Below are 25,137 nucleotides of genomic sequence, written 5' to 3'. Positions count from 1 at the left end.
GAAATACAAATCTTCTCATGAGTAATAAATTTTAAATGAAGACTCAATTTGCATAAAATGCCTAGAAACATAAGCACAGTCTTCAAATTATAAAATACACGAGAAAATAAACCACCAGCAAGAGTTGTAGAAACAGAAACTGAAGTCAGATCAATAAAGATCACAGACACTGGAATTACCAGTTTTGAGGTACAAAATAAAAAATTTAATATGCTTAAATAAAAAATAAGATATTGAAAATATAATGAAGTCATAGCAACTATCAAAATTAGCCAGGCATATTTTGTGATTTACTTTTTTTATTTTTTAAAGAAAACATCAGCAAGCCAGGTATGGTGTATTTTAAAAAGAGCCAAACAGAGACACTGACACAAGAAATTGAACTAGCAGACTAGACAAAGCTAAACAATTAGTGAATTCAAATACAGATGAAGAAATTATGCAGAAAACAGCACAGAGACAATGTGATAAAAAGTAAGCAAGAGAGGTTAAGAGACATAGAGTGAGAAGGTCTAATATACATCTAATTAGACTTCTGTAAAATGATAAATAGAAAAAATGGAGAAAGGAAAAATTCAAAGAGATTGTGACTGGGAATTTTCTAGAATTTATTAAAGACATGAACCTTCTGATTCAGGAAGTCCAGTGAAATTCCAAGCATGAGCAACAAGGGGTAATCAATAAATAAGTAGTAGATAAAATGCAGAATACAAAAGGCATAGAGTGGATCTGAAAAGCAGCCAAAGAGAAGAGGCAGATTACCTACAGAGGAACGGGAACGTCAGCTGATTTTTCAACAGCTCCTGTCTTTATTATTAATATTTCCTTCTATCTGCTTATGTTGGGTTTAATTTGCTCTTCTTTTTTTAGTTTCTTCAGATAGAAGCCTAGATCATCGATTTTATAACTTTATTTTTTTCCTAATGTAAACTACTAATGCTACAAATCCTCAAAGCACCACTTTAGCTATACCTCACAAATTTTGATATGTTGTGTTATTATTTTCACTCAGTTCAAAATATTTTCTAACTTTTCTTGTGACTTCTTGTTTTACTAATGGGTTATTTGTTTAATTGCCAAATATCTGAGACCTTTCAAGTATCCTTCTGTTGATGTGTTTAATTCTGCTGTGGCCAGAGAACACACTCTGAATTATTCTAATCCTTTTAAAATTTAACTAGAATTGTTTTATGGCCCAGAATATGGCCTATATTTGGTAAATGTTTCATGTGCACTTAAAAACAATGAGAACTCTCTTGATGAAAGTAGTATTTTATAAATGTCCATTAGGTCAAGTTGGTTTCAGTGTTGTTCAAGTCTTCTGTATCCTTTCTGATTTTTTGTAAACTTGTTTTTATAAACTTGCGGAGAGAGGAATGTTGAAACCTCCAACTACAATTGTGAATATGTGTATTTCTCCTTTCAAATCTCTCAGTTTTTACTTCCTTTATTTTCAGGATCTATTATTAGAAGTATAAACATTTAAGATTACATCTTCTTTATGAATATGTCACTTTATCATCATGGAAAGTACCTCTTTATCCCTGGTTATATTTCTTATTCTGAAGCCTACTCTGATTATCATAACTATTCAGACTTCTTTTGGATACTGTTAACAAAGCATTTCATTTTCCATCTTTTTATTTAAAAAATACTGTGATAACATATACATAAAATTTATCATCTTAACAACTTTAAGTGTATAGTTCAGTAGTGTCAAGTACATTCGCATCATTGTGCAGCCATCCCAAGAATTTTTTTATCTTGCAAAACTGAAACTCTGTACCCATTAAACAACTCCTCATTCCTCCCTTCCCCCAACACCATCACTCTACTTTCCGTCTCTATGAATTTGACTACTCTAAGTATGGCATATTAATGGAGTCACACAGTGTATCTTTTTGTGGTTGGCTTATTTCACTTAGCACAATATCCTCAAGGTTCATCCAAGTTGTAGCACGTGTCAGAATTTCCGTCCTTTTAAGATTGAATAATATTCCATTGTGTACATGTGTACCACATTTTGTCTATCCATTCATAAACTGATGGACACTTGGGATGCTTCCACATTTTGGCTATTGTGAATAACACTGCTATGGACATGGATGTACAAATTAGCGCTTCAAGACCCTGCTTTCAATTCCATCATTTTATTTTTAAATTATTGGGATCTTTATATTTAAAGTTGTTTCTTATAGACAGCATATAATTGGGTCTTGCTTTTCTATCCAATCTATCTCTACCTTTCAACTGGAGTGTTCAGCTCATTTATATTTAATGTACTCATCAATATGGTTGAGCTGAAATCTACCACTTCACTATATGTTTTCTATTTGTCACACCTATCTTTTGCTCATTTTTCCCTCTTTTTCTGCTTCTGAGTATTTTTTTGTGATTTTTATTATAGCTCCTTAGTTGGCTTATTAGCTATACCTCTTTTCTTCCCCCAGGATTATGCTCTAGGCTTTGCAGTATATATCTTTAACTTACCACAATCTACCTTCAAATTACAATTTCACAGATAATGTAAGGAGCTTACAACAGTATTCTTCCATCCTCTCTACCCCATCCTTTGTACTACTGTTGTCATACATTTTATTTCTACATTCATAACCCCATAAAACACTGTCATTATTTTTGCTTTAAACAGTCAATTACTTTTAAAGGTATTTTAAAAATAAGAAAAAAAGTCTTTTATATTTTCTACTTATTTGTCATTTCCAGTGCTCTTCACTCCTGTGTATACATCTAAACTTCCATCTGGTATCCCTTCTGCTTGAAAAACTTCCTTTGACATTTCTTATATAGCATGTCTGCTGGTGATAAATTCTCTCAGCTTTTTTCTTATTTGTTTTCATATTTGAAATATTTTTGCTAAGTACAAAATTTTGAGTTGACTGGCTTTTTTCTCCAGCAATTTAAAAGTGCTGGTTCCACTGTCTTCTGGCCTTATGGTTTCTGAAGAGAAGGCTGATGTCACTCCTAGTTTTATTCCTCTATCATCATGTCTCTTTCTTTTTTTCTAACAACTTTTAAGATTTTCTCTTTATTAGTGGTCTTAAGCAATTTGATTATGATGTGGCTTAGGGTGGTTTTCTTAGTTTCTTCTACGTAGAGTTTATTGAACTTCTTCGATTTGTGGGTTTATGTTTTTCACCAAATTTATAAAAAATTTCACTATTTCTCTAAATTTTTTTCTCTCTTCCCTTTCCTTCTGAGACTCTAATTGTATTGCTTGATATTGCTTACTGGCTCAATAAAGCTCTGTTCATTTTCCCCCCAGACTTTCTCTCTTTTCATGTTTCATTTTGGGTAGTTTCTGTTGCTATGCCTTCAAGTTCACTGATCTTTGCTTCTGCAGTATCTAACCTGTTAATGCTATCCACTTTTTTTTTCATTTCTAGAAGTTCCATTTTGGTTTGTTTTATATATCTATTTCTTTTTTCATTATATTCAAGCTTTAAATCCTTCAGTTTACTAATAAGATTTATAATACTTGTTTTAACGTCTTTGTTTATTAATCCCCTCATCTCTTTCATTTCTGGGTTTGTTTTTATTGATTGATTTCTCCTGGTTATACGTCTTTTTTAGAGACAGAGTCTCACCATGTTGCTCAGGCTGGTCTCGAACTCCTGGGCTCAAGTGATCCTCCCACCTCAGTCTCTCAAGAAGCTGGGACTGCTACAGGTGTTCACCACTACACCCGGCTTTTCTGTCTTATTTTTTTGCTTCTTTGTATGCCTGGTATTACTGACGGGTGCCAGACATTATAAATTTTTACAGTATCTGGTGCTGAATTTTGTTGTATTCGTATAAATAGTGTTGGATTTCGTTGTAGAATGCAGCTAAATTACTTTTTGATTAGTTTGATTCTTTAAAGGCTTCCTTTCAAGCTTTGTTACGGTGGGTCTACAGTGTCCTTTATTGTGGTACTCATTTAGCCCCACACTAAGGCATGACCGTTCCGAGCACCCTAACCAATACCCTGTATATTATGAGTCTCTCTATTCTGGCTTTTAGGAACACAAACCATTCCCAGCCCTGTGTGGGCTCCAGGCATTGTGCAATCTACTGATTTTCAGGTAGTTCTTTCCCTGGTCTCAGAGAGTTTTCTCCTACACATGCATAAATCTGTACTCAAAGACTCAAGGGGCCCCACTCCAGATCTCTGAAGTGTGCATGCATGCTCTCTCTCTCTAGTTTCTTCTCTGGTACACAAATTCTAGCCACCCTGACCTTTTTAAACTCTGATTTCTGCCTCCTCAACTCAGTGAGACAGCTGGGCTCTATTTCCATTTTCCCTCCCTGCACTGCAGTGTGGGAACTGTCTCGAGGCAGTAAGCGGGGAAATCACAGGGCTCACATTATTTGTTTCCTTCCTCTCGGGGGTCACAGTGCCGCATAATCTGTTTTCCAATATCTTGAAAACCATTGTTTCTTTTTTCTAGTTTGTTTTCAGCAAAAGAGCAACTCTGACAGCACTTCAGGGACAGAAGGAAAATGTTCCAGGGCTTCTTTAGATGTGATGCCTATCTGTAACTCTCATGCGTTCATTCGCAACCCTGGTCCCATTCACAATCCAAGTGAGTGGCCTCAGGTACTGGAGGTATATCAGACAGACAGAATGGGAACAGGTAATGAGCCTGATGCCGTGGTAGAACACTCACTATCTACACACCTGGGTTCTAGTCCGAATTCTGTCATTGAGTATGTGCTTTTAGAAATTTAATAATCACAATGCCTTAGTTTCCTCATTGGTATAATAGTTTCCTCACTACACGTAACAACTGTGGAATTAGACAATGGGTTCTTCTTCCACAAAACACTTACTCTCTTTACTTCCTCTTAAATCCATTCTCCTTAGGATGATGCTACAATGGGCCAAATTCCTCAGGATGTCTTCTACCCCAGAAGAACCAAATTGGTACTAAGCTATGGGATTTTTGCCATGCCACAATTATAGTTAAAACAGCACAGCCAAAATATACCATGCTAGATGCTATGCTAAATTCCAATAAAAATTATTTCTCTCCTGTACTTTCTAGAAGTAGAAATTAAAACCACTCCTCATCAAGCTTATTAGTCAGACACATGCTTACTTTCAATTTTTTCTAAAGAATCCACATAAAATAATTTTTGTTTCATTATCAATACCAAGAATATCAACTTTTTTCCTGCTAATTTCTTGTCTACAGGATGCCTCAATACACACTCTAGTTCATTAGATTTCTTTCCTTGGGCAATTAAAGAAGAATCTTTTACATTTGACAAAGCCATTTTCTAATTCTCCTTGGGCCAAAGGTGCCACATTTATTAGTCAACAATTCATGTTAGTGGTGGTTTTGTGGAAACCTTCACTCAGGTCAGATTTTCCACCTTATTTTCTTGTGCTCTTCCTAGACCAGCCCTTTAATTCACCTCTCTCCCCCTTTCTCTCTGTCTGTCTGCCTTTCTCTTTCTTTGTCACACAGCTCAGGATTCCTTCCGGCACCAAGGGAGGTGACAGAGCACAGCCTATGGGGCGCAGGGGCAGAGCTGCAATTAGCCATTACCTGGTGAGATGCAGAAGGCAGACTCTTTACTAGACCCTCTGTGTCGGAGGGGGCCTTCCGTGGAGCCTGCTTAACCGGTGACAAACTTTCTGATGTACTGCAGCTGATGAATTGACAATTTGGAAAACAAACGTAAAAAAAAAAAAAATTAAACAGAAACAAAACATACAAATGCAAGTGATGGCAAAATGAAGCAGCAGATGTATAAAAACGAAAGACAACAAAACAATCACATATCTTAAAACTACTTTCTATCCCTGACACTCACACATTCTCCTAAGTCAGTGAGGGAGGCACAGAAACCGGTATGGTGCAACCTCCTCACCCTTGTTTACGACAATGATATTGCAATTCTGGTCACAATACACACTGACCCTTTTTGCTGCTTTGTCTTTTCCCCCTGCCACCAACTCTCCTTTGGGATAAAGGCTTAAACGAGCAAACTATAGAGCACCTTCTTAATGGCTTAATGGCAATTCGCTTTTGTTATCATCAAAGGCAAGCCTCTTCCGAATGTATTTTAAAAATTACAGATATACATCCAGGCTCGTTTGTAGTCCTGGCTTGTCTTGTTCTCTCCATATTTTATTCCCTACCAATACCACAATGAAACCCAAAACCCCAGGAAGTTGTGAATGATGAGAAACTATGGAATGCCATGTCACACAGGCTGAACTTTTTTCAGGGGTATAGGGGACTTTTATAATAAGCACTATCTCATACATCAGGGAAAGTAAATGCCAGGAAGTATCTCATTAGGGATTTCCTAAGGAGATGTGTCATCAGGACAGCTTAAATCCTTCATATTTTTCAAAAAACTTAGGAGTTTGGTGAGGATCACATTTAAAGTGTCATTACTAAGCCCAAAGCATACCATGCATTCTGCAAACTGTGCCTTCTTTGAAATGGGAGGCTACGTGTTCTGAACCAAAATGGTTGATTATTCCATCCCAAAGAGGGTCTCCACCACTGGTAATACCATTCATCAATGAAAAAGAAAACTAACGCGCACGCACACACACACACGCACACGCATTTTACATGGAGAGCATACACATTCGAATGATCATAAAACCTCTATGTAACTTGACAACTCGATTTCATCCAGATGGTATGCTCAACATGTTTCTAGTACAAACACGTGACATATTTGTGGACAAACCATAATAGCTGTTGGGTTAGCTCAGAGCTAGCTGGTTAGTTGTCAGCAACGTATTCAGATGGGCTGAATACGTACACATGAATATTAACAGCAACGGGCAATGTGATTAGTTACCATGTGTCTAGTGGGAGTGGAAGAGGAGACCCAGCCCTGTTATACTCCCAATGTGTCTTCTATGTCAGCTTTTCTTAAGAAGTGGAAGATAAGCAGGATCTGATCCCAGCACACCAAGGTAGAAAAGGCAGGGGAAGAGGAAAAAAACCAAAGTAAGAAGAAGAGCAGCATTCATGATGCCATGCAGGATTAGGATTCTAAGGAACACTTTCCTGTCCCTTTATTAACCCAAAAGCAAGAACTACAAAGACTGGCAGGTTACCACCCTGGATTAGTCTCACGTTGTAAACCAACAACCCAGCTATACTGAATCATAAAACACCATGCAAGGGGCAGATACAGTCAGCAGAACAGAAGCATTCCAAGCAAGTAATATTAATATCTGAATTTGAACACTCAAACTTCTTAAAACACAGCACTCCTGAACACTCTAGATCAGCAGAGCCATAAACAGAGTTTCCCGCCATCCACCAGCAAGAGAGCTCAGGGCATGCAATCCTCTCAAATCACAGCCCCCTCAAGATGGTTAAAGTTAGGTCTGTGCATCTGCAACACTGCTCACACTACATCAGCTTGAATCCAGCCTTCGTTTCCAGTCTTACCACACGAGTTTACATAGCTTACGTCGGTTAGCTTTCCTGCTGGAGTAGGGAAAAGAAAGGTCCTTCAATTAGACACAGACCCTATGCTCAGGTGTGTTCCTTTTGAGAGGCCATGAACAAAAAGAAAGTCCACTTTTCTTTATCGCTAGCATATCATCACACAGGGCTGAGGATGGCAGTTTATTAGCACAACTTCCTTTTTTTATTTTTGAGACAGGGTCTCGCTCTGTTGCCTGGGCTAGAGTACCGTGGCATCAGCCTAGCTCACAGCAACCTCAAACTCCTGGGCTCAAGCAATCCTCCTGCCTCAGCCTCCCGAGTAGCTGGGACTACAGGCTTGTGCCACCACACCCGGCTAATTTTTTTCTATTTTTAGTAAAGACAGCGTCTCACTCCTGCTCAGGTTGGTCTCAAACCCCTGACCTCAAGCAATCCTCCTGGCCTTGGCCTCCCAGAGTGCTAGGATTACAGGTGTGAGCCACTGTGTCCAGCCACTTTTTTCTTTAAATAGATGAGGTCTCACTATGTTGCCCAGGCTGGATTCAAACTTCTGGGCTCAAGCGATCCTCCTGCCTCAGCCTCCAAGTAGTTGGGACTACAGGCATGTGCCACCATGCCCAGCTCACAACTTCTTGATTGGGGTTTTATGTTTACCCAACCAAAAAAACTCCTTATGAGATTATTGCCAAGAAATTAAATTTAAACTTCCCCTAAACATTTTTACCCCTGTAACATGCTGAAATTAAAAAAAATAAATTAAAATTAAACTCTTAAATTGGGCAAGTGATATCTGTAGCTGAAGAATACTAATTTCAGAGTGGATAGTACTGCAATACAGAGCACAGACTGCTGAGCAGGTCATTTCACCAAACCTAAAGAGGAACCTGTACAACAGGGGTTAGTATCACATTCCACATTTAACAGCAGGCCACTGATTTCTGCTTGCCCATGTCAGAACACCTCCCAAGGAGACAGCCTGACTCTGACATGAAAGAAAACAGTAGTTAATTCTTCACGATCCTTTTCCCATAAAAATACCTAAGTTTTTATAAACCCTGATTCCCTCCCTCCACCCCCACCCCCAAAAATGTGTTTCTTACCTAGTGTAATCCCGTTTAGAGTTTCTCCTTCTATAGAGGACAGCCAGAATCATGCTGATGAGCAGAGTGAGACCTACGACCACAGCAGTAACTATACCCACCACTACCCCAACTGGAAACACGGGCAAACTCTCTAGAGAGAAAGAACAAAATAGTTTTAAGGTACATTGCTACAGAGAGAAAAAATGGAATTTTATTAAATTATTAAATTAATAAGCAAGTGTCTTCCTTTAATAGTTACCATACTGCCTTTTATTATCCAAATGATGACATCCTAGTATCTAACTGATGACATTAGATAGGTAGGAATGAACTACAGAACTAAGCATTTCTACATCTACAGTCTCTCTCACTGCTCTAAAATCAAAGAAAAACTGATGTGACCGTACCTCAATCTACTCTCTAACAAAGCAGACTTTGTCTCAAAACGAGACACCAGAACCTGCATTTCCTGCTTGTTCTCAAAAAGAGAAGAAGAAATCACTGTAGTGTTTTGCAAATGTCAAAACAGAATATAAAACAGTATTAATCTCCTTCTTTCCCACTGCCCACCATATCCAGCCATAATGAATTTGGTCTTTCTTCTAATTAGCACTAAAAAACTAACAGTCCTGGAATCAGAACAATAGGCTCCAGACAGCAGGAATAAAGATGAAGAAATCAGCCGCTTTGGTTGGAATGAGAAACAGTTCTCCAGCTGTAAGGCAAAAATACTACCTTCAAACACTCCTTGAAATGGACCTCTTGTTCTCCAGCTAAACATGAGATAAAGGAGACTGACTGCATCATTACTGCAAAGATACTCAAGAAGTACCTTTTTCTACGACATACAGTCTAATGTGCCCGGGCTGGACAACAATGTCAGGAGGGTTTTTGACATCACAGATATAGGTGCCATTGTGTATGAACTGCATATTTTCTATGTTGATTGACGCGTCTTTCTTGTCGAGGTCTCCGGCCCAGCTGATTCTGTCCTTGAATGGCGGATAATTCCCCAGGTACACTTGCCCTTGGGAGTAGTGGAAAAACTGCGATTAGAAAAAAAGAACACATGAGCTATTTTCAAAGGCAGAATTCCTAAACTGTGTAACAGGCATGCTGCAAAAGTTTCTTTTAAAAAAAAAAGACTTCACACAGAAAGAAAGGCAACAGCATATTATAAACCTCAAGCTATGGAATCTAAGTCAGACAGAGGTTTAGAGATCAAGGGGTCAGCCCTGCCAGGTTTCAGTTGAAGAAACAGACTCATCTATCTTCTCTAATCCTCTCAATATCCCATTAATATAATTATTGCTACTTACACCACTTATATAAGGAAACGGAGACTCAAAGAAACCATTTTCCCAAGGTTGCATGATAGTAAGGGACCCAGAGTCAAAGTCAGGCCCATCTGATTCTTCAAAGCCAGCACTCTTCCAGCACCACCATGTTTGAGCCTGGTGAATCCAAAGGCTTCAGAAAGCTAACTGTTCACAAAGCTCACCATTGAGATACACAAAGGCACAATGAAAAAGAATCCTAAATACCGTAGATCAGTCAAATCTGTGGGTTTCTCCCTCTTACTTATTGGTTTCCTAAGGAAAAGTCATGGGTGTGTGAAAGGAACAAAGCCCGGAGAACAGAATGCTCTCGCCTGCCTTTGAAGGTTCAGCTTCTGGCCCCTTTCTCTTTCTACTCCTCGCTCTCTCCTCAGACCTGCCTTTAGCAAAGGAACTCGTTTCCCAAAGTGAACCTTGTCAAACCCAGCACCTTGGAAGCAAGGTAAGGCCCAGTGGGAGGGATCTGCCCCCACACTCAGCTGTAATCCAAGCAACTCTGCTAGGGGCTTGGTGTCTTTGTTCTCGTTCATGGATGGGGTGATGGTGGGGCCGGGGGTAGAAATCAGCTCCACCGGCAATTCATATAGAACATTTTCAGAACCTTCTGATCGTGCTAAACACCTCTGTGCAATCTCACCGGTTCCCATGACTTAAGGACTATCTATATTTTAACGCCCAAATCTCTCTCTCCGTCAATAGTGCCCCCTTAAGCTCTAGACTCCTCCCAAAATTGCTTACTCACTTTACCACCAGGCTGCCAGAGTCCCCCAAGCTTGTCACTTTCTCCTATAAACTTCATCTTCCACCTATGTATCTCCTGTTGACTGATGGCTACCATCTGTCTCCCAAACCATAAATCTTGGAGTAATCCTTGATTCCTCTTTCTTCCCATCTAATTAATCCCCCAATAGTGTCAATCTGCCTCATAAATTTCTCTTAGTTTTCTTCTTTCTATGCAATCTCCACTGATGACACCTGGTTTCATGCTGTCATCATCTTGGACTATGGCCTCTGAACTGCTGTGTCTAATTCCAGCCTCAACTTCCTCTAATCCATCCTCCACTATGCCAAAATGCCACTGATAAACAACAATAATAACTATTATTACCATTAATCCAATGTTTAGTCTGTATTGATATGAGCTAAATGCTTGTTAGGAACAATGAAGGGTCTGAGATTTTACCCTACTTGCAAGCTAGCCAAGTTAGTTTGCCACAGGTTCACAGATGCTGGTACTAGGCACAGAGTCCTGTGCAGTTTTCACTCCCATGCAGAAAACTCAGAGGCAAAGAACCTACTTACGCTGCAGCAGGAAGCAAGTGTTTATCTGTCTCCCCTGCCCCCCATGTCCCACGAGGATGGCGTGGAGGGCTCCGGTGATGCTGCACATGCAGAGCCTTGCATCCCGGCTGAGGACCCCCAAGCTTAGGGGACTCAAATCTTTTATAATGGGCAGAAGGCATGTCTGACTTTTGCCCTGAAGGGAGATACTATCTTTACTGTACTGGACAGTAAACAAATCTGTCCTCTGCTCCAGAGGGAAACATTATCTCCGTCTTCCAAGGCCAGTCACTGTACAAAGAAAGACCGGAACAAAGGCGGCCAGTGCCCCTGCTTGCAAGATGTGCAGGAACGTGAAAGACCCCTGGGAAACTACCTCCCAACGGCTCTCCAGGGCGCACAGCCTCCCTGCAAGGGGAGCTCTGCCTGCTTGATGCGTCATAACGAGGAAAGTGAGGCTCAGAAAAGCTTGGTGACTTGCTCAAGGTCACAGGTTTTAGAGATGGAATTTAAACCCACCTTTGATTTCAAAGCTTATGCTATTTCCATTATTTGTTGCTTCTTATGTGTAATCATGCCTTGTCTGCTCAAAGTCCTTCACTGTCTCGTCTTCCCCAGGAAATAAACCATAAACTCTCAGCTTAGCAAACAAACCCTTCCACCATCTGGTCTCTGCCTTCCCTTCCCACATCGTCTCCAAATATTCCCTACTTTGCATGTCTGAACCACCAATGACAGTCACGCTCTGTTGCTTTCCACCACTGGGTCCTACATGGTTCCCTCAGTGTCCCTCCTCAGACTGGGGGCTCTTTGAAGGCAGGAGACAAGTTGTACCTATCCTGCATTCCTCAGCACTTAGCACACAGCATGAACTACGTAAGTTTCCTGAACTGAACTGAAGAATAATGCCTTGGTCAAACCAGTGAAGAGATGGAAATAGTAAAAAATTCACAGAAAAGACTAGATCTCATTCTCAACCAATATTTTTTAAGTGCAAACCACTGTGCTAAAGCTATGAGGAATGCCACAGATATAACACAGATATCTCCTGTTAAAACACCCATATTCAGGATGAAAAGAGACAAACTGTCATATTAAGGGATCTGTATCACAGGAGTGGCTCAGACAATGTGAGTAGTGAGTCTGAAGGGCTAAAAAGTTAGAAAAGAGGCCTCATAGGGGGGAAGGTCAGAAGATAAAGATCAGGTCCAACTTAAATGGCAAGAGGTCAAAGGTAGGAAAGCAAAGCATAAAGCATTTTTACTAGACTGGAGGTGATCGCATGAGAGAACAGAAGCGAGGCAGGAGTGGTAGGCTGGGCTGAATTGTAATGAACTTTGAATTCTAGACAAGCATCATTGGCAACAGGGAGCTAGGGGGTTTCTGTGAAGGGAAGTGGTGAGGCAAAAGAACTGTTTTAAGACTATTTACCTGGAGGCATGTGAGGGTTGAAGCAGAAGAACAACCAAGAGGCTACTGCACCAGTCCAGGCACACAGTTAACACTGCTTAACAAAGACCAGAGAAGCAGCAAGGCTGAGAAAAAGCTAGATGCCAGAAATGAAGTAGGAAGAACTAGCAAAGGTTCTTGTTTCTTGAGGGCAGAAGGAAGTGGTAGGGGATGGTGGGGGGAAGGACAAAAAATCCAAAAAAACTCCCACAAAATTCATCTCTAGATGATCACAACTACCCTACAGCAGAGAAAAAAAAAAACAGAGGGGAGAAAAAAATGAGTTCCATTTTAGATATGTGGATTCTAAGTCCATGGACCAGAAAAGCCATCTATGGTATGCTGGGTTGGAATACAATTTCCCTATAAAATCTATAAAAACAAAAAGCAACCTGCTCATCTTACTAAATGTATCCTGACATTTTGGAGATAATGGCTCCTATACCAAGAACAGCATTCTGAAGTTAGCTGTAATCACATGAGTATGTAAGTGTAAACTGATTAGCTAAACACACTAATCAGACATACAGCATGTTCTTAAGTCTTGAGTTATATAAACCTCTCTTGACCCACATGACAAGAATGTTTTGAATATAAATGGAACCACTTTTTAAAGGAAAGTTATCACCCCGGGTGTCTTCCTGACAACTGCTGTATTTTCTGTGGACTAAACAATGGCCCTCACAGCAACGCTTGCCGAAGACTTCAGTGGGAAATCCTCACAAGTTTAGAGAGTTCTTTGCACTCTCCTGAGTAAACTTATGTGTTTAATTTTGCCTCTGTAAGAGCATTAGCGTATGTTCTATGCTGATGCCGTATTTATGTGAAGCAGGGAATGGCTCTGTATCTTCTTCCCCACGGTATCTGTGTGATTCCTGCTCTCACCCTCATAGTTACTATAAGGGAGGGTCTCTCATAAAAACCCCTAGACCAGGCTTTCTCAATAGGGGCAATATCTCCCCTAAGGGAGCAAATATTGGCTCTTAGGTGGGAAGGTTTGAGAAAATCTTACTCATTTATATATACGTATATAAATGAGAATTTATATATATATATAAGTGCTACAGTATATCTGTAGTATTTCATGGGAGGGGGCAGAGAGTAAGAAAAAAATGTGAAAAGGGCTCATTTTAAAAATAAATTTTAAAAATTATTGAGAAGCACTGCCTTAAGGCAATCTCTAAAGCCTACAGGCAGTAAATATTATGAACAGACTTTTCTCTCGGAAAGAGAAATAATACATAAAGGAAACAGTATAGTAGTTGGAGTCCAACACAACAAAGTTTGAGCAGTTCCGGCCTGGGTGGTGCGGTCATGGTGAGTGACAACTCTTGAGTCAGCGTCCCCCATCCTCCAGCCCTGCCCACCTAGAAGGGGAGAGGGTCCTCCTTCCTCGTGGAGGTGTGAAGATTAAATGTATGATGGGCCTAGCATCTGGGTGGTGATCAACAAACGTAACTCGTCATCATCCAAGAGAAGAGCTGGGTATTCTTATTTAAAGACGGATGGCAGACGCTCTCCCTGCCAAGTACCGACAACCTGAAATGTGCAACACTGTTAAAGTGTGTGCCAATATTTAAAGGACATTCAACTGCTGAGAGGACAACAGTAACATAAGAAATAGTATATATTAGTACCTCAAGAGCTAGACACTGTCCTGTGCACTTATCTTGTATAATCTTACTTTATTCTCCTAACACCCCTGTACGGGAGATTTTATTATCTCCGTTTTATAGACAAGAACCTGAATAGTCAGTCTATGTTTAACAACCACCCACTGAATAACCAGCACTCAGCTAGTAACTAACTCTTCTGTCAACCCTCTGGTGCTCTATTTTTGTTGTGCCCCTCATCTTACTCTGAAGTCATCTACATACTAGTCTTACTCCTGATCACTCTCCGGATGAGAGCAAAGACTACGATTTAGACATTTTTGAAGGCCCTACATACCCACTGGATGGTAAGTTCTCCATAAATATTGCTGAATCAGATGGCCCATAAACTAAATCAAGAAATTCATAATTAAATCAGAAGGGAGCGCATGCACACACAAATTTAGTAATAAGTAAAAGCAATAGAAATAAAAAGGGGGCAAATAAAAGCTGAAAGGATGCAGAATAAATCCTAATGAATGTCAGGATGGTCAATTAAGGACTACTCTGTGGAACAGATCAATTTCAGAACAGGATTTGAAGGTGGAGAGGAATTGAGGGACTGCCAGGGGAGAGTAGTATGCAGATACAAGGAAATAAGCTCACTTAAGAGATGCTGAACTTATTTTTTCCTGGAAAGTTTGGAGCAAGAGAAGGGACCTGACGTCTATAATAGATAATAAATATACTCATTTTGGAAATGCGCGATCGGAAGAATGGGTCATTAATTGCACCCCAGCAATAAAGAAACCCGTGAGGTCAGACTAGCCACGAGCAGTCAAGCATTCTTACCGACACTGTCGTGGCGGCCCCCTCTGGCTGGAAGCTCCAGGAGACTGAGGTCAACCCGCCAGTGGTATTAGTAGACTTGAACTTGCACGTCAGCTTCCCTTGTGTCCCATTTGCCACGAAGATTTCTTTTGGTGTGTAGACCTCCAAGGCTGATACTCTAGCTGTCACTGGAGAGAAAGGAAAAAGGACAGTTTAAAAGTAGGATTTAGCATGAATACTACTGTGCATATTTATCACAGAAGATGACAAAGAAAAGATACAAGAAAGTTCCCAGATATATACAGTAATCCACTGCCATTACAGTATACATTTCTGGTAGGATAGTCTGTAACTAGGTACTTCCTACAAATAGAATAGTTGCTGACAGTCTGGGGTTTTTATTGTTTTTGGTTTTTAGTTAAGATTAAAAATATTTTTACTAGTTTGCCTATACCTAATAATTATGCTTTTTTAAATTAAAAGACCTTTTAAAGAGCAGTTTTATGTTTACAGAAACACTGAAGTGGAAAATAGAGGGTTCTCATTAGTTTCTTATACTCCAACTCCCACCTCCAGTTTCCCCTATTATTAACCTCTGTCATCAGTGTGGCACATTTGTTTCAGCCGATGATCCAATATTGTTACATCGTTAACTAAAGTCCATAGTTTACATTTTGTATCGTACCTTCTATGGGTTTTGACAAATGTGTACAGGACATGTTTCCACCATTACATTATCGTACAGAATAGTTCCATTGCCCTCAGCATCCCCTGTGCTCCACCAATTCATTCCTCCCCTCCTCCCCAAATCCCTGGCAACCATGACCTTTTACTATCTCTCTGTTTTTGCCTTTTCCAGAATGTCATATAGTTGGAATTACACAGTACGTAGCCATTTCAGGTTGGCTTCTTTCATTTAGCAATATTCACTTAAGCTTCCTACCTGTCTTTTGTGGCTTGATATCTCATTTCTTTTTATTGCTGAATAACATTCAATCGTATGGATGTGCTACAGTTTACTCATTCACCTACTGAAGGACTTCTTGGTTGCTTCCCTGATGCTCTGTTTTTAATGATATGAAGGCTGTAGAGTTTTACTTCTTTAAACAGTTCTCATATTCACCTGTTACACTACAATTGTTATCACATTGAACTTTTCTCACCTTCCACATTTAAATCAATTAAAACTATTCTAAGTAAGATATATTACTTCATTTTAAGCCCTGTTATTATTTACCTGATCCTTTTCCTATAAAGGTCTTAATGTAGAAAGATGCATAATACATTTTGGTCTTGTTAGTGAAATCTTACCCATGTAAGATTTCAGTGTGCGAGGTATACGTGTACTCAAGAAATAGCTGACTACACTTACCATATTTTCATTTCACCTATCCAGTTTTTTCAGTTAGCCTAAACCCAGGAAATAGTAATTAAAATATATCTATCACTTGGAATATAAAAAAAGCTCTTTTTTCAATATCTGTAGCCAGAGGCAACTGCAGGAATTATTAAGGATTGCTGCTAGAAGAAAATAGTCTTCGCTCAAGAGGAGACAACTTCACAAACTAAATGAAGGTTAGAGAGAAACTTCTTTGGCCTAAAATTGGTAACTTAAAAACACCCATTTTCAAAATAAGATATTTTTTTAAGAAATAGTCTGGAATAAATATCTGCAGTGTTCCAATTATTCTTAGAATGTAACAGACAGGCAGAATAAGGAAGGCTATTGTCACCGGGAACTGACAGTCATTTTGAGAATTTTTTCTTCTTGAGGGCTTAACTATGACTCTGGGCCAAGGAGAACAAGAGCACTCCCCCGTTCCTCCCAACCATCTTCCAAATGTTTATTCTCAGGACACAACGGACACTTTTGGCTATTCTTTTAAATAAACTGATAGCCACACTGTATCAAGCGGATTTTTTTCTGCTAAAGAGGGTAGATTATTATTATAGGAAACAATGGATTATTATTTGTGGTCCAAACCTCAAAACAAGCCTTTCTTTCAGATGGGAAGAAAACAAAAGACGTGCCTTGCTATTGTGGGTAGGCAGAAAAGCAGCCCCAGGGCACTTGAGTTCAAAATGACGGACAAAGCACAAGACTAAACAAGTTGACCGGCTGGTTCCAGGAAGCAGCACTGGTTTGCACCCCTTACTCATTCTGTGTGAGTTTGACTAGTCTTCATGGTGATGAGACTGCAAGGAAAGCCACAGTGCCTAAAGCCCAGGAATAAGGTTTCTCACGGATTTTCCTAAGCCAGACCCCTGCCCCAAGGCCTGGCTGCAAGCACTGTTACCCTGAGACAGTAGATAAAGATGGGACTAGGCCACATGTTCACATTTACAGTCACAGAATTTTAAGCAAAAAGAATAACCAAATCCCTAATTGGCTTTTAGAAAATCTATTTAAGACAGACTTAATTTAGTTACACCAACGCTGGCTAATACACATTTTAAAAAATACGCCATCACTGTTTGGCTAATTTGAACCTGTGGCTCTTAGAGTCGGGATTATGAATCCCAACTCTAGCCAATCAGCCAGCACCAGAAAAAGCAAACGATTCCATACGCAGGAAGTTAACTTCCTCCCTGTCTATCCTTTCCTCCAATACTACTCTTGTGCTCATAAGATAAACCTTTAAAACGCTGGTCTCTTTGTTTATTTTCTCTTCTCCAGTAATCTGGATAAGATCAGGCCTATCCCTGCCACTCATTCCTGTGGTCACACCCTAAACCAGGGCTTCTCAACTAAGCACTGTGGATAATTGGCCCAGATAATTCTTTGCTGTGGGGAACTGTCCCGTGCATCGGAGAACGCTGAGCAGCATCCCTGGCCCCTACTAGGTAACAGCAGCATCTCTTCCACCTCCAGCTGTAATAACCAAAAATGTCTCCAGATATCGCAAATGCCCCCTTGGGTGAAATCACCCCTGGGTGAGAATCATTGTTCTAGACCCTATCAACACACATGCACCCGCTCCACAATCTCAAGTTCAGGGTTTTCTATTCTCTGACTAATCACCTCCCAGCTTTCCAATATCTCCAAAACCCTGACTTCATTGGTCCTTCTGCCACATCAGAAACTAAAATCCATCAATCCTCCAATCTCCACACGGTCTCGCATCCCAGCATGCCCTCTGCCTTACTCAGACTAGACACATGGTCCATCGGTGTACTCACCCCTTGCATGCACGATCAGCTCCCTGGCCTCACTCTCCCTTCAGTGCATTCACCTGGCCAAACAGCAATCCTGGTTAAATCTGATTCTATACCCACTCTGCTTCTCTACCAGCGTGGCTGACTATGGCCGGAGGAAAGTACACAATCCCACTGACTGGTTTCATCTTAAAATGACCGCTAACCTCAAGGGGACTCTTAATGTCGCCTGGCGATCCAACCACATTTCCCTAATCCACCTTCTCTCCATTTTCCCTAAGGATTATTTTACATCTTCCTCTCTAAACTCAAATTTCCATCCCCTCCAGCTTCTTACTCTCAGGTAATGACTGTGCTTCCTATTTCAGAGAAAACAGAAGCAATCAGAAGAGAACTTCTCTATGTCCCCACACCACACCTACCTGCCTCCCTGCATCTGTGCCCGCATGTCCTGCCTTCCCTCCACTACAATGTAGATGTCTGCACTGCTCTCCAAGGTCAACCCCTCCACTGCACACGGCATCTCACCGTCTCTTGCCTACCTAAGGGCATCGACCCAGCAATTCTCCCTTCTCCTGAATTTCTCACTCACCAATGAATCACTACCATAAGCCATAGAGGTTATCAAGTATGAAATGTCCGATTCCTTAAGTACCAGGTTTGACAGCTATAGATATCTCTGCCATTTCACTTTTATACTTCTTGTTTTATGTTTATTGTGAAGGCATATCTTCAGTCTTGCAAATGCACATTTTGGCTTGTGATTATCTTTCAAATTTTTTTAGAGCAATTTTTGTAAAAAATTTGTGTTATTTTTGTGTATGAGTTCCGTTGTGGAACCAAGGCAGCACAGACAGCTTGATATATCAATGAAGCGTTTGAAAATGACGTGGCTAATGAATGCATAGTACGTCAATGGTTTGAGAAGTTCCATTCTGGTGATTTTAATCTTGAAAATGAGCCATGTGGGTGACCTGAGACCAAGGTGGATAATGAAGAGCTGAAAGCTGTAGTGGAAGCAAATCCATCTCAACCTACACATGAATTAGCAGCAAGGTTTGACGTTACTATTCCAACAATATTGGACCATTTGAAACAAACTGGCATAAAGAACCTGGATAAAGGGGTTCTGCATGAATTAAACGAGCATCAGAAAAGAAATCGTCTTGGAGCTTGCCTTTCTTTGCTGTCACAACATAAAGGTGAACCATTTCTACACAGTATGGTTACCTACGTGTGATGAAAATGGATTCTTTTTGATAATCACAAGTGTTTGGCACATTGGTTGGATAAAGATCAAGTGCCAAAACACAGTCCAAAACCGAATATTCATCAAAAAAATCTCACGGTGTCTGTTTGGTGGTCCAGCACTGGTATTATCCACTACAGCTTCGTGAAACCTGGTCAGTTAATTATAGTGCATGTCTACTGCAACCAACTGGATGAAGTGATGAGAATGCTTGTGATTAAGCAGCCGAGGTTGATCAATAGAGACTGGTCAATCCTCGACAACACTCGATCACGTGTCACATGTCGCATAAACAATGCTGCTCAAACTACAGAAGCTGCACTTGGAAACTCTCTGTCATCCACCATATTCACCAGAGCTGGCACCAACTGACTAGCCCTTCTTCCAGACTTTGGATCACTTCTTGCAAGGAAAAATATCAATACTCAACAAGCTGTGGAAAACACCTTTTGCAATTTCATTGCCACTCGCTGTCCAGGCTTCTTCACTGCTGGCATAAACAAGCTACCATTAAGACGGCAAAACTATGTCAATAGTTCAGGTGCATACTTTGATTAATTGTACTTCTTGTTTGAGATATAATGAACTACACTTCTGATTTGAAATCGGACATTTCATATTTAATGACCACACACACACACACACACACACACACACACACACACACACACACACACACACACACAAATTTATATTTATATCCCAGCTTTAGGGGAAAAGATTTTGTATCTCCTCACAGCTATGGCCCCTTTGCCCTCCTCTATTTTACAAATCTCAAAAGAACTGTCCATTCTCACTTTGTTAAATTTCTCTTCTGATTTCTCTGGAATAAATCCAATTCAGGCTTTCATCCCCATACTTCACTGAAACTGTTCTTGTTAAGGAATGCAATGATCTCTTTATGGCTAAATCAATGGCTAATTCTCAAACCTTGTCTTATTGACCTATCTGCAACATTTGATAATCACTCCTTCCTTGCAACTTTTGTTTTTTTTTAATAGTTTGGCTCCTACAAGGCCTCTGCCTCCTGATTTCTCCTCTTCTCATTGCCTGCTCCTTTGCTGGTTCTCCTGACTTCTATATGTTAAAGAGCCCCAGATCATTCCTCTGACTGCTTATCTATTTAATATTCACTCTCTTGGTGACCTCATCTAGTTTCAAATGCCCCTAAATGCTGGTGACCCCTGCATACACACATACACATTGGACTTAACTGGCATCAACAACTTCACTTGGATATACGTGGCATCATCTCAAATTTATGTGTCCAAATTGAACTCCTGACTCCCACCCCCAAACCTACCTTTCCATGGTCTTCTCAATCTCAGTAGATGGCAACTCCAGCCTTCTAGTGGCTGAGGCCAAAATCCTACAATCCTTCTTGACTCCTCTTTTTCTTACAACTCACCTCCAGGCTGTTAGCAACACGGTAACGCATGTTATCTCTACTTAGAAACATACCTAGAAACTGATGTCTCCCTGGTACATTCAATGCTCCATGTCCCAGCCACCATCATCTTCCACTTGGATTACTTCAATGGCTTCCTAACTGCTGTCTGTGCTCCCAGCCTTCCCCACTTCACTGCAACTGGTCCACAGAGAGGCCAGAGAGACCTCAGTAAAATTCAAGTCAGATCGTATCACTGCTCTACTCAGAATCCTGCAAGGGTTTTCCTATATCAGCCCAGGTCAGGCCAGTCCTCATGTGGTCCACTAAGCCCTACTTGAGCTAACTCCTGGACACTCTCAGACCTCATTTCCTACTCTTTCCCCCTCGAACATGTTGCAGCAGCCTCCCTGGGCTTGTTGTCCCTCTGCCTGTGACAAGTATACCCCAGATAGTGAATGCTACGGACAAAGAGACCAGAGGTATCCCAGAAAATCATGACGCTGTGAGAGACAAAAGAAGAGCAGTCCACTGTGTTAAATGCCGAGAGTCTGGTGCTATGCACAGTCGATCTCAGGGAGAAGTTTCAGTGGAGATCCTTGTTTAAAAATGCATGTGGTTTTCTTGCATATGATAGCACCTAGAATCCAAAGTACTTTTACCAAGCATGGTGCAGCAGCGTTTTACCAAGTCCAATGGGCATGAATGGCATCTTGTTAGAAATGTTCTCCTGGGCCAGCGTTGTGGCTCACGCCTGTAATCCCAGTACTTTGGGTAGCCAAGGCAGGAGGATTGTTTGAGACCAGCCTGGGCAACATAGTGAGACCCCGTCTCTATAAAAGAATTTTAAAAATTAGCAGGAGTGTGGTGTGTGCCTGTAGTCTTAGCTACTCTGGAGGCTGAGCCAAGAGTATTGCTCAAGCCTGGGAGTTAGAGGTTGCAGTGAGCTATGATCATGTCGCTGTACTCCAGCCTGGGAACAGAGCCAGACCCCTTCTCAAAACAACAACAATAAAAGAAAAATGTTCTCCTGTGTGGATAAAGAAAGAAACTAAAACACAGGTCTCCCTCTCAGACTGCATTCTAGGCAGTCCAAGCAACGGATGATTTTACTGGTTTCTTGAACATTTGGGAATGGTTTGCTTTGTCCAGTCCCCTCCCCACTTTTACTAGGAGAATTATGAAAATACACAGTAAAGTTATTGTGCGATTCAGATAGCTCATCCTCAAACTCATAAAAGGGAGTTTTTAGAGCTTGTCAAAATGGCTAAAAATGCATATGTAAAAAACACTGAGACATACAGAAACTATTGTTCTAATCTACATTCTGTGTCGCTGAAGACTAGAATCCCAGTCTAAATAAGATATTAAATAGGTTCGTTTCAGGCTTAGGATTTATAATTACGGTAGACTGGCAAAAATGGCTGTGAATTTTATTAAAGCTCTGGTTCAAAAACTCATAGATGTGGAAAAAAATCTGTTGACTGCTGAAAAAGCCAATTGACTTGGGAATAAAAGCATAGAAATGAAATGAAACAAAATGAAAATATTAAATCATATATAAATGTTTTCATATCCAGTCAACTTTGGATTCTGGCTTACATATAAACTTATATATAAACTTCAACATGGTAAAGACAGCTGAGCTTACTTTCTCTCTGGACAAGGTTTCCATGAGAAGTAGAAAACCCTGCTGAGTAATGCTAGAGTTTAAAGGGCAAGAAAACAAAAACAAAACAACCCCTCTCTTAGCATACTCTGGGGAATAAGGTTTGTAAAATGTATTGCATTGCTCAAAGGTATCATTTAGCAGTGAGATGATACTGACCCTCAAAGTAGGAGATCAATTCACATGAAAATAGCCTGAAAAATCATTTGACAAGTAATCAAAAAATCTATGGAATCATCATCTGTCCAGGGGCCATTTCTACAATAATCAAATGATAGATACTCAAAACTTGATATTTTTACATTTTGGATGGAAAAGCAGGACATTTTAGAAAAAAAGAAAAGCAAATATAAAATACAAAACAACAGTCATCACAATCACAGAGACAAAAGCAAATTCAAGACTGATTTGCCTAAGAGGCTATTTCCTGACTCGACCTATTTCAATATTCTGAATTACTGAAGTAATACAAAGTTGATAATACCTCCCAACCACTACCAAGGTGATCTTACTCTAAGTAAATTCAAACTCTCACGCCATAAAATCATTTGAAATACACTGGAGTGGCATTGTCATGAACTTAACACTTCTGCAGCACAGGCAGGGATCTTGAAACTGTTATTGGTTGAAGCAATTCCATGTCATGTTACTGCTGGGTCCATTTATAGTACACTGGTTTGCAAAAACATTATCTTTTTAACAAACCTTGTTAAGGTTTTCCTTGAAATTGAAAGGCTTTTATTTTGAAAAAAAAAAAAAAAATTTTTTTTTAAGCACTTTGATGTTACCAGCATATTCTCCTGCTTAAAAGAGTACAATCAATCTATTTAAACAGCTTTCTGGCCTATCTCTTGTTCTCTGTTGGTATACAGTGATAGCCTGATACTGCAATATCTCCTCACATACACATAAATATGACCTTTTCAAACATAAAGAGAAGAACAAAAGAGAATGCTAAACACAGAATACAGGGAAGCGGTTATGACTGGAACAGGGTGGAGGGCGCAGGATGTGAAAGGCACACACTACTGGTATTGTTTTATTTCCTAGCCTGGCAGTAAGTGCATGGATGGGTGTCCACTCCTTTGTACGTATTTTCTTTTTCTTTTTTTTTTTTTGAGACAGAGTCTCACTCTGTAGCCTGGGCCAGAGTGCCGTGGCATCAGCCTAGCTCACAGCAACCTCAAACTCCTGGGCTCAAGCGATCCTCCTGCCTCAGCCTCCCGAGTAGCTGGGACTACAGGCATGCGCCACCATGCCTGGCTAATTTTTCTATATATATTTTTGGTTGTCCCTATAATTTCTTTCTATTTTTAGTAGAGACGGGGTCTCGCTCTTGCTCAGGCTGGTCTCGAACTCCTGAGCTCCAGCAACCCACCCGCCTCGGCCTCCCAGAGTGCTAGGATTACAGGCGTGAGCCACCGCGCCCGGCCTAGATATTTTATTTTTCACAATAAAAAATATTTTTAAAAGAGAAAGAACATTAATTAGTCGGGTGATAAAAGATTTATGTTTTAAATTCCAGAATGCTCCAGTGAAAGCATGCGACACGTGACCCCTCGCAGCGTCCGCTGTGACCTCTGTACCCAGGCTGCAGGAAGCAAAGCGACTCAGCGAAGCACGGGGGTGGGGACCACGCAGGTGGGGAGCTGCCTGGCTGCCACTGCGGGGTCAGGGGCTTCAAGGCCTCCGGGCAGGGCCACGGTGCCGCTGAAGCGGGCTCCTTTCTTCTGCGAGTCAGGGTTGCTATTCCGGACCTCCCTCGGCTAAATGGCACAGAGTTGGGGGAGGCTGCAAAAATACAGTCCATTCAGCGAGCGCTAAATATTAATAAATTAAGCTTTCCATTCATCAGGAATACACTCCTCTGCACTCTGTCTGAATTTATGCTTGAGGACTCAATCTCAAGGGACTTCCTGCCAGTGTCTGCCCTAAACTCTCCACCCTGGGCTCCCAGACATCCTGCCTTCCCTTTGTCAACAGTATCCCCACTCGCTGGCAGAAGGAGCATCTGCGGGCATCAGAGGGCAGGGCTCTGTGTCTACCTGTTCACCGTTATACCCTCATTACCTGGCAAATGCCTGACCCTCTCTCAACGTGCTCAACAAGCATTTGTTTGACTGTCTTCAAATCATTTGTTCAAAGAAATGAATGGAATAAAAAAAGAAAGAATACCTGTCAAACTAAACTCAGATAAGCTCAGCCACAAAAATCATACTTGCTTCACAATGAATGGCTTCAGCATAACCTGCAACACGAAAGGTGTTTGCAGAGCTTATTCAGGGTCAAGTTCAAATGTTGACACTATCTTGGAGGCTTAGATAGGTTTCCTCCGAGAATCATCTTTCTATGTAGAGAAAATCCCAAAGGAGCCTCATTTTTTGAAGTGTTTGATAAGAAAAAAATAAAAAAATAAATCCATGTACTTTTACTAACACACAGGATCACCAAATCCCTCTCAGAGGCAATTCCTTCTGCTCATGATTGATGTCCAGCTGGCCACATCTCTGTCCTTAACCTCTTTTGCATGAACAAAGATCTTTCTGTTTCTCAAATAAGAAATATTCAAAAGGTTCTGAATCAGGCCAGTCACTGGACTAATCACTTGACTCTTCAGAGCCCTGGGATTTCTTCTTGCCCTCCGCTATGTATGTACTGTTCATCTGTCTCCTGC

The 25,137-nt window shown here is 40.6% G+C and overlaps 1 protein-coding gene across 1 annotated transcript in view; it reads right to left on the bottom strand.

Moving 5' to 3' along the window:
- MPZL1 (myelin protein zero like 1) overlaps positions 1–25,137 on the bottom strand; it is a 56,093-nt gene that overhangs the window by 11,246 nt on the left and 19,710 nt on the right. Inside the window, exons 2-5 of the mRNA XM_045546632.1 lie at positions 15,024–15,190; positions 9,345–9,558; positions 8,531–8,663; positions 5,553–5,655 (exon numbers count right to left, since the gene is read on the bottom strand). Of these exons, the coding sequence (XP_045402588.1) occupies positions 5,553–5,655; positions 8,531–8,663; positions 9,345–9,558; positions 15,024–15,190 (617 nt within the window). The remainder of the gene's footprint in view (positions 1–5,552; positions 5,656–8,530; positions 8,664–9,344; positions 9,559–15,023; positions 15,191–25,137) is intronic.

Source organism: Lemur catta, chromosome 3 (assembly GCF_020740605.2).
Source record: "Lemur catta isolate mLemCat1 chromosome 3, mLemCat1.pri, whole genome shotgun sequence".
Taxonomy (NCBI): domain Eukaryota; kingdom Metazoa; phylum Chordata; class Mammalia; order Primates; family Lemuridae; genus Lemur; species Lemur catta.
Note: the sequence above shows the minus strand (reverse complement) of the source record. Positions and strands in the feature narration are given on the sequence as shown.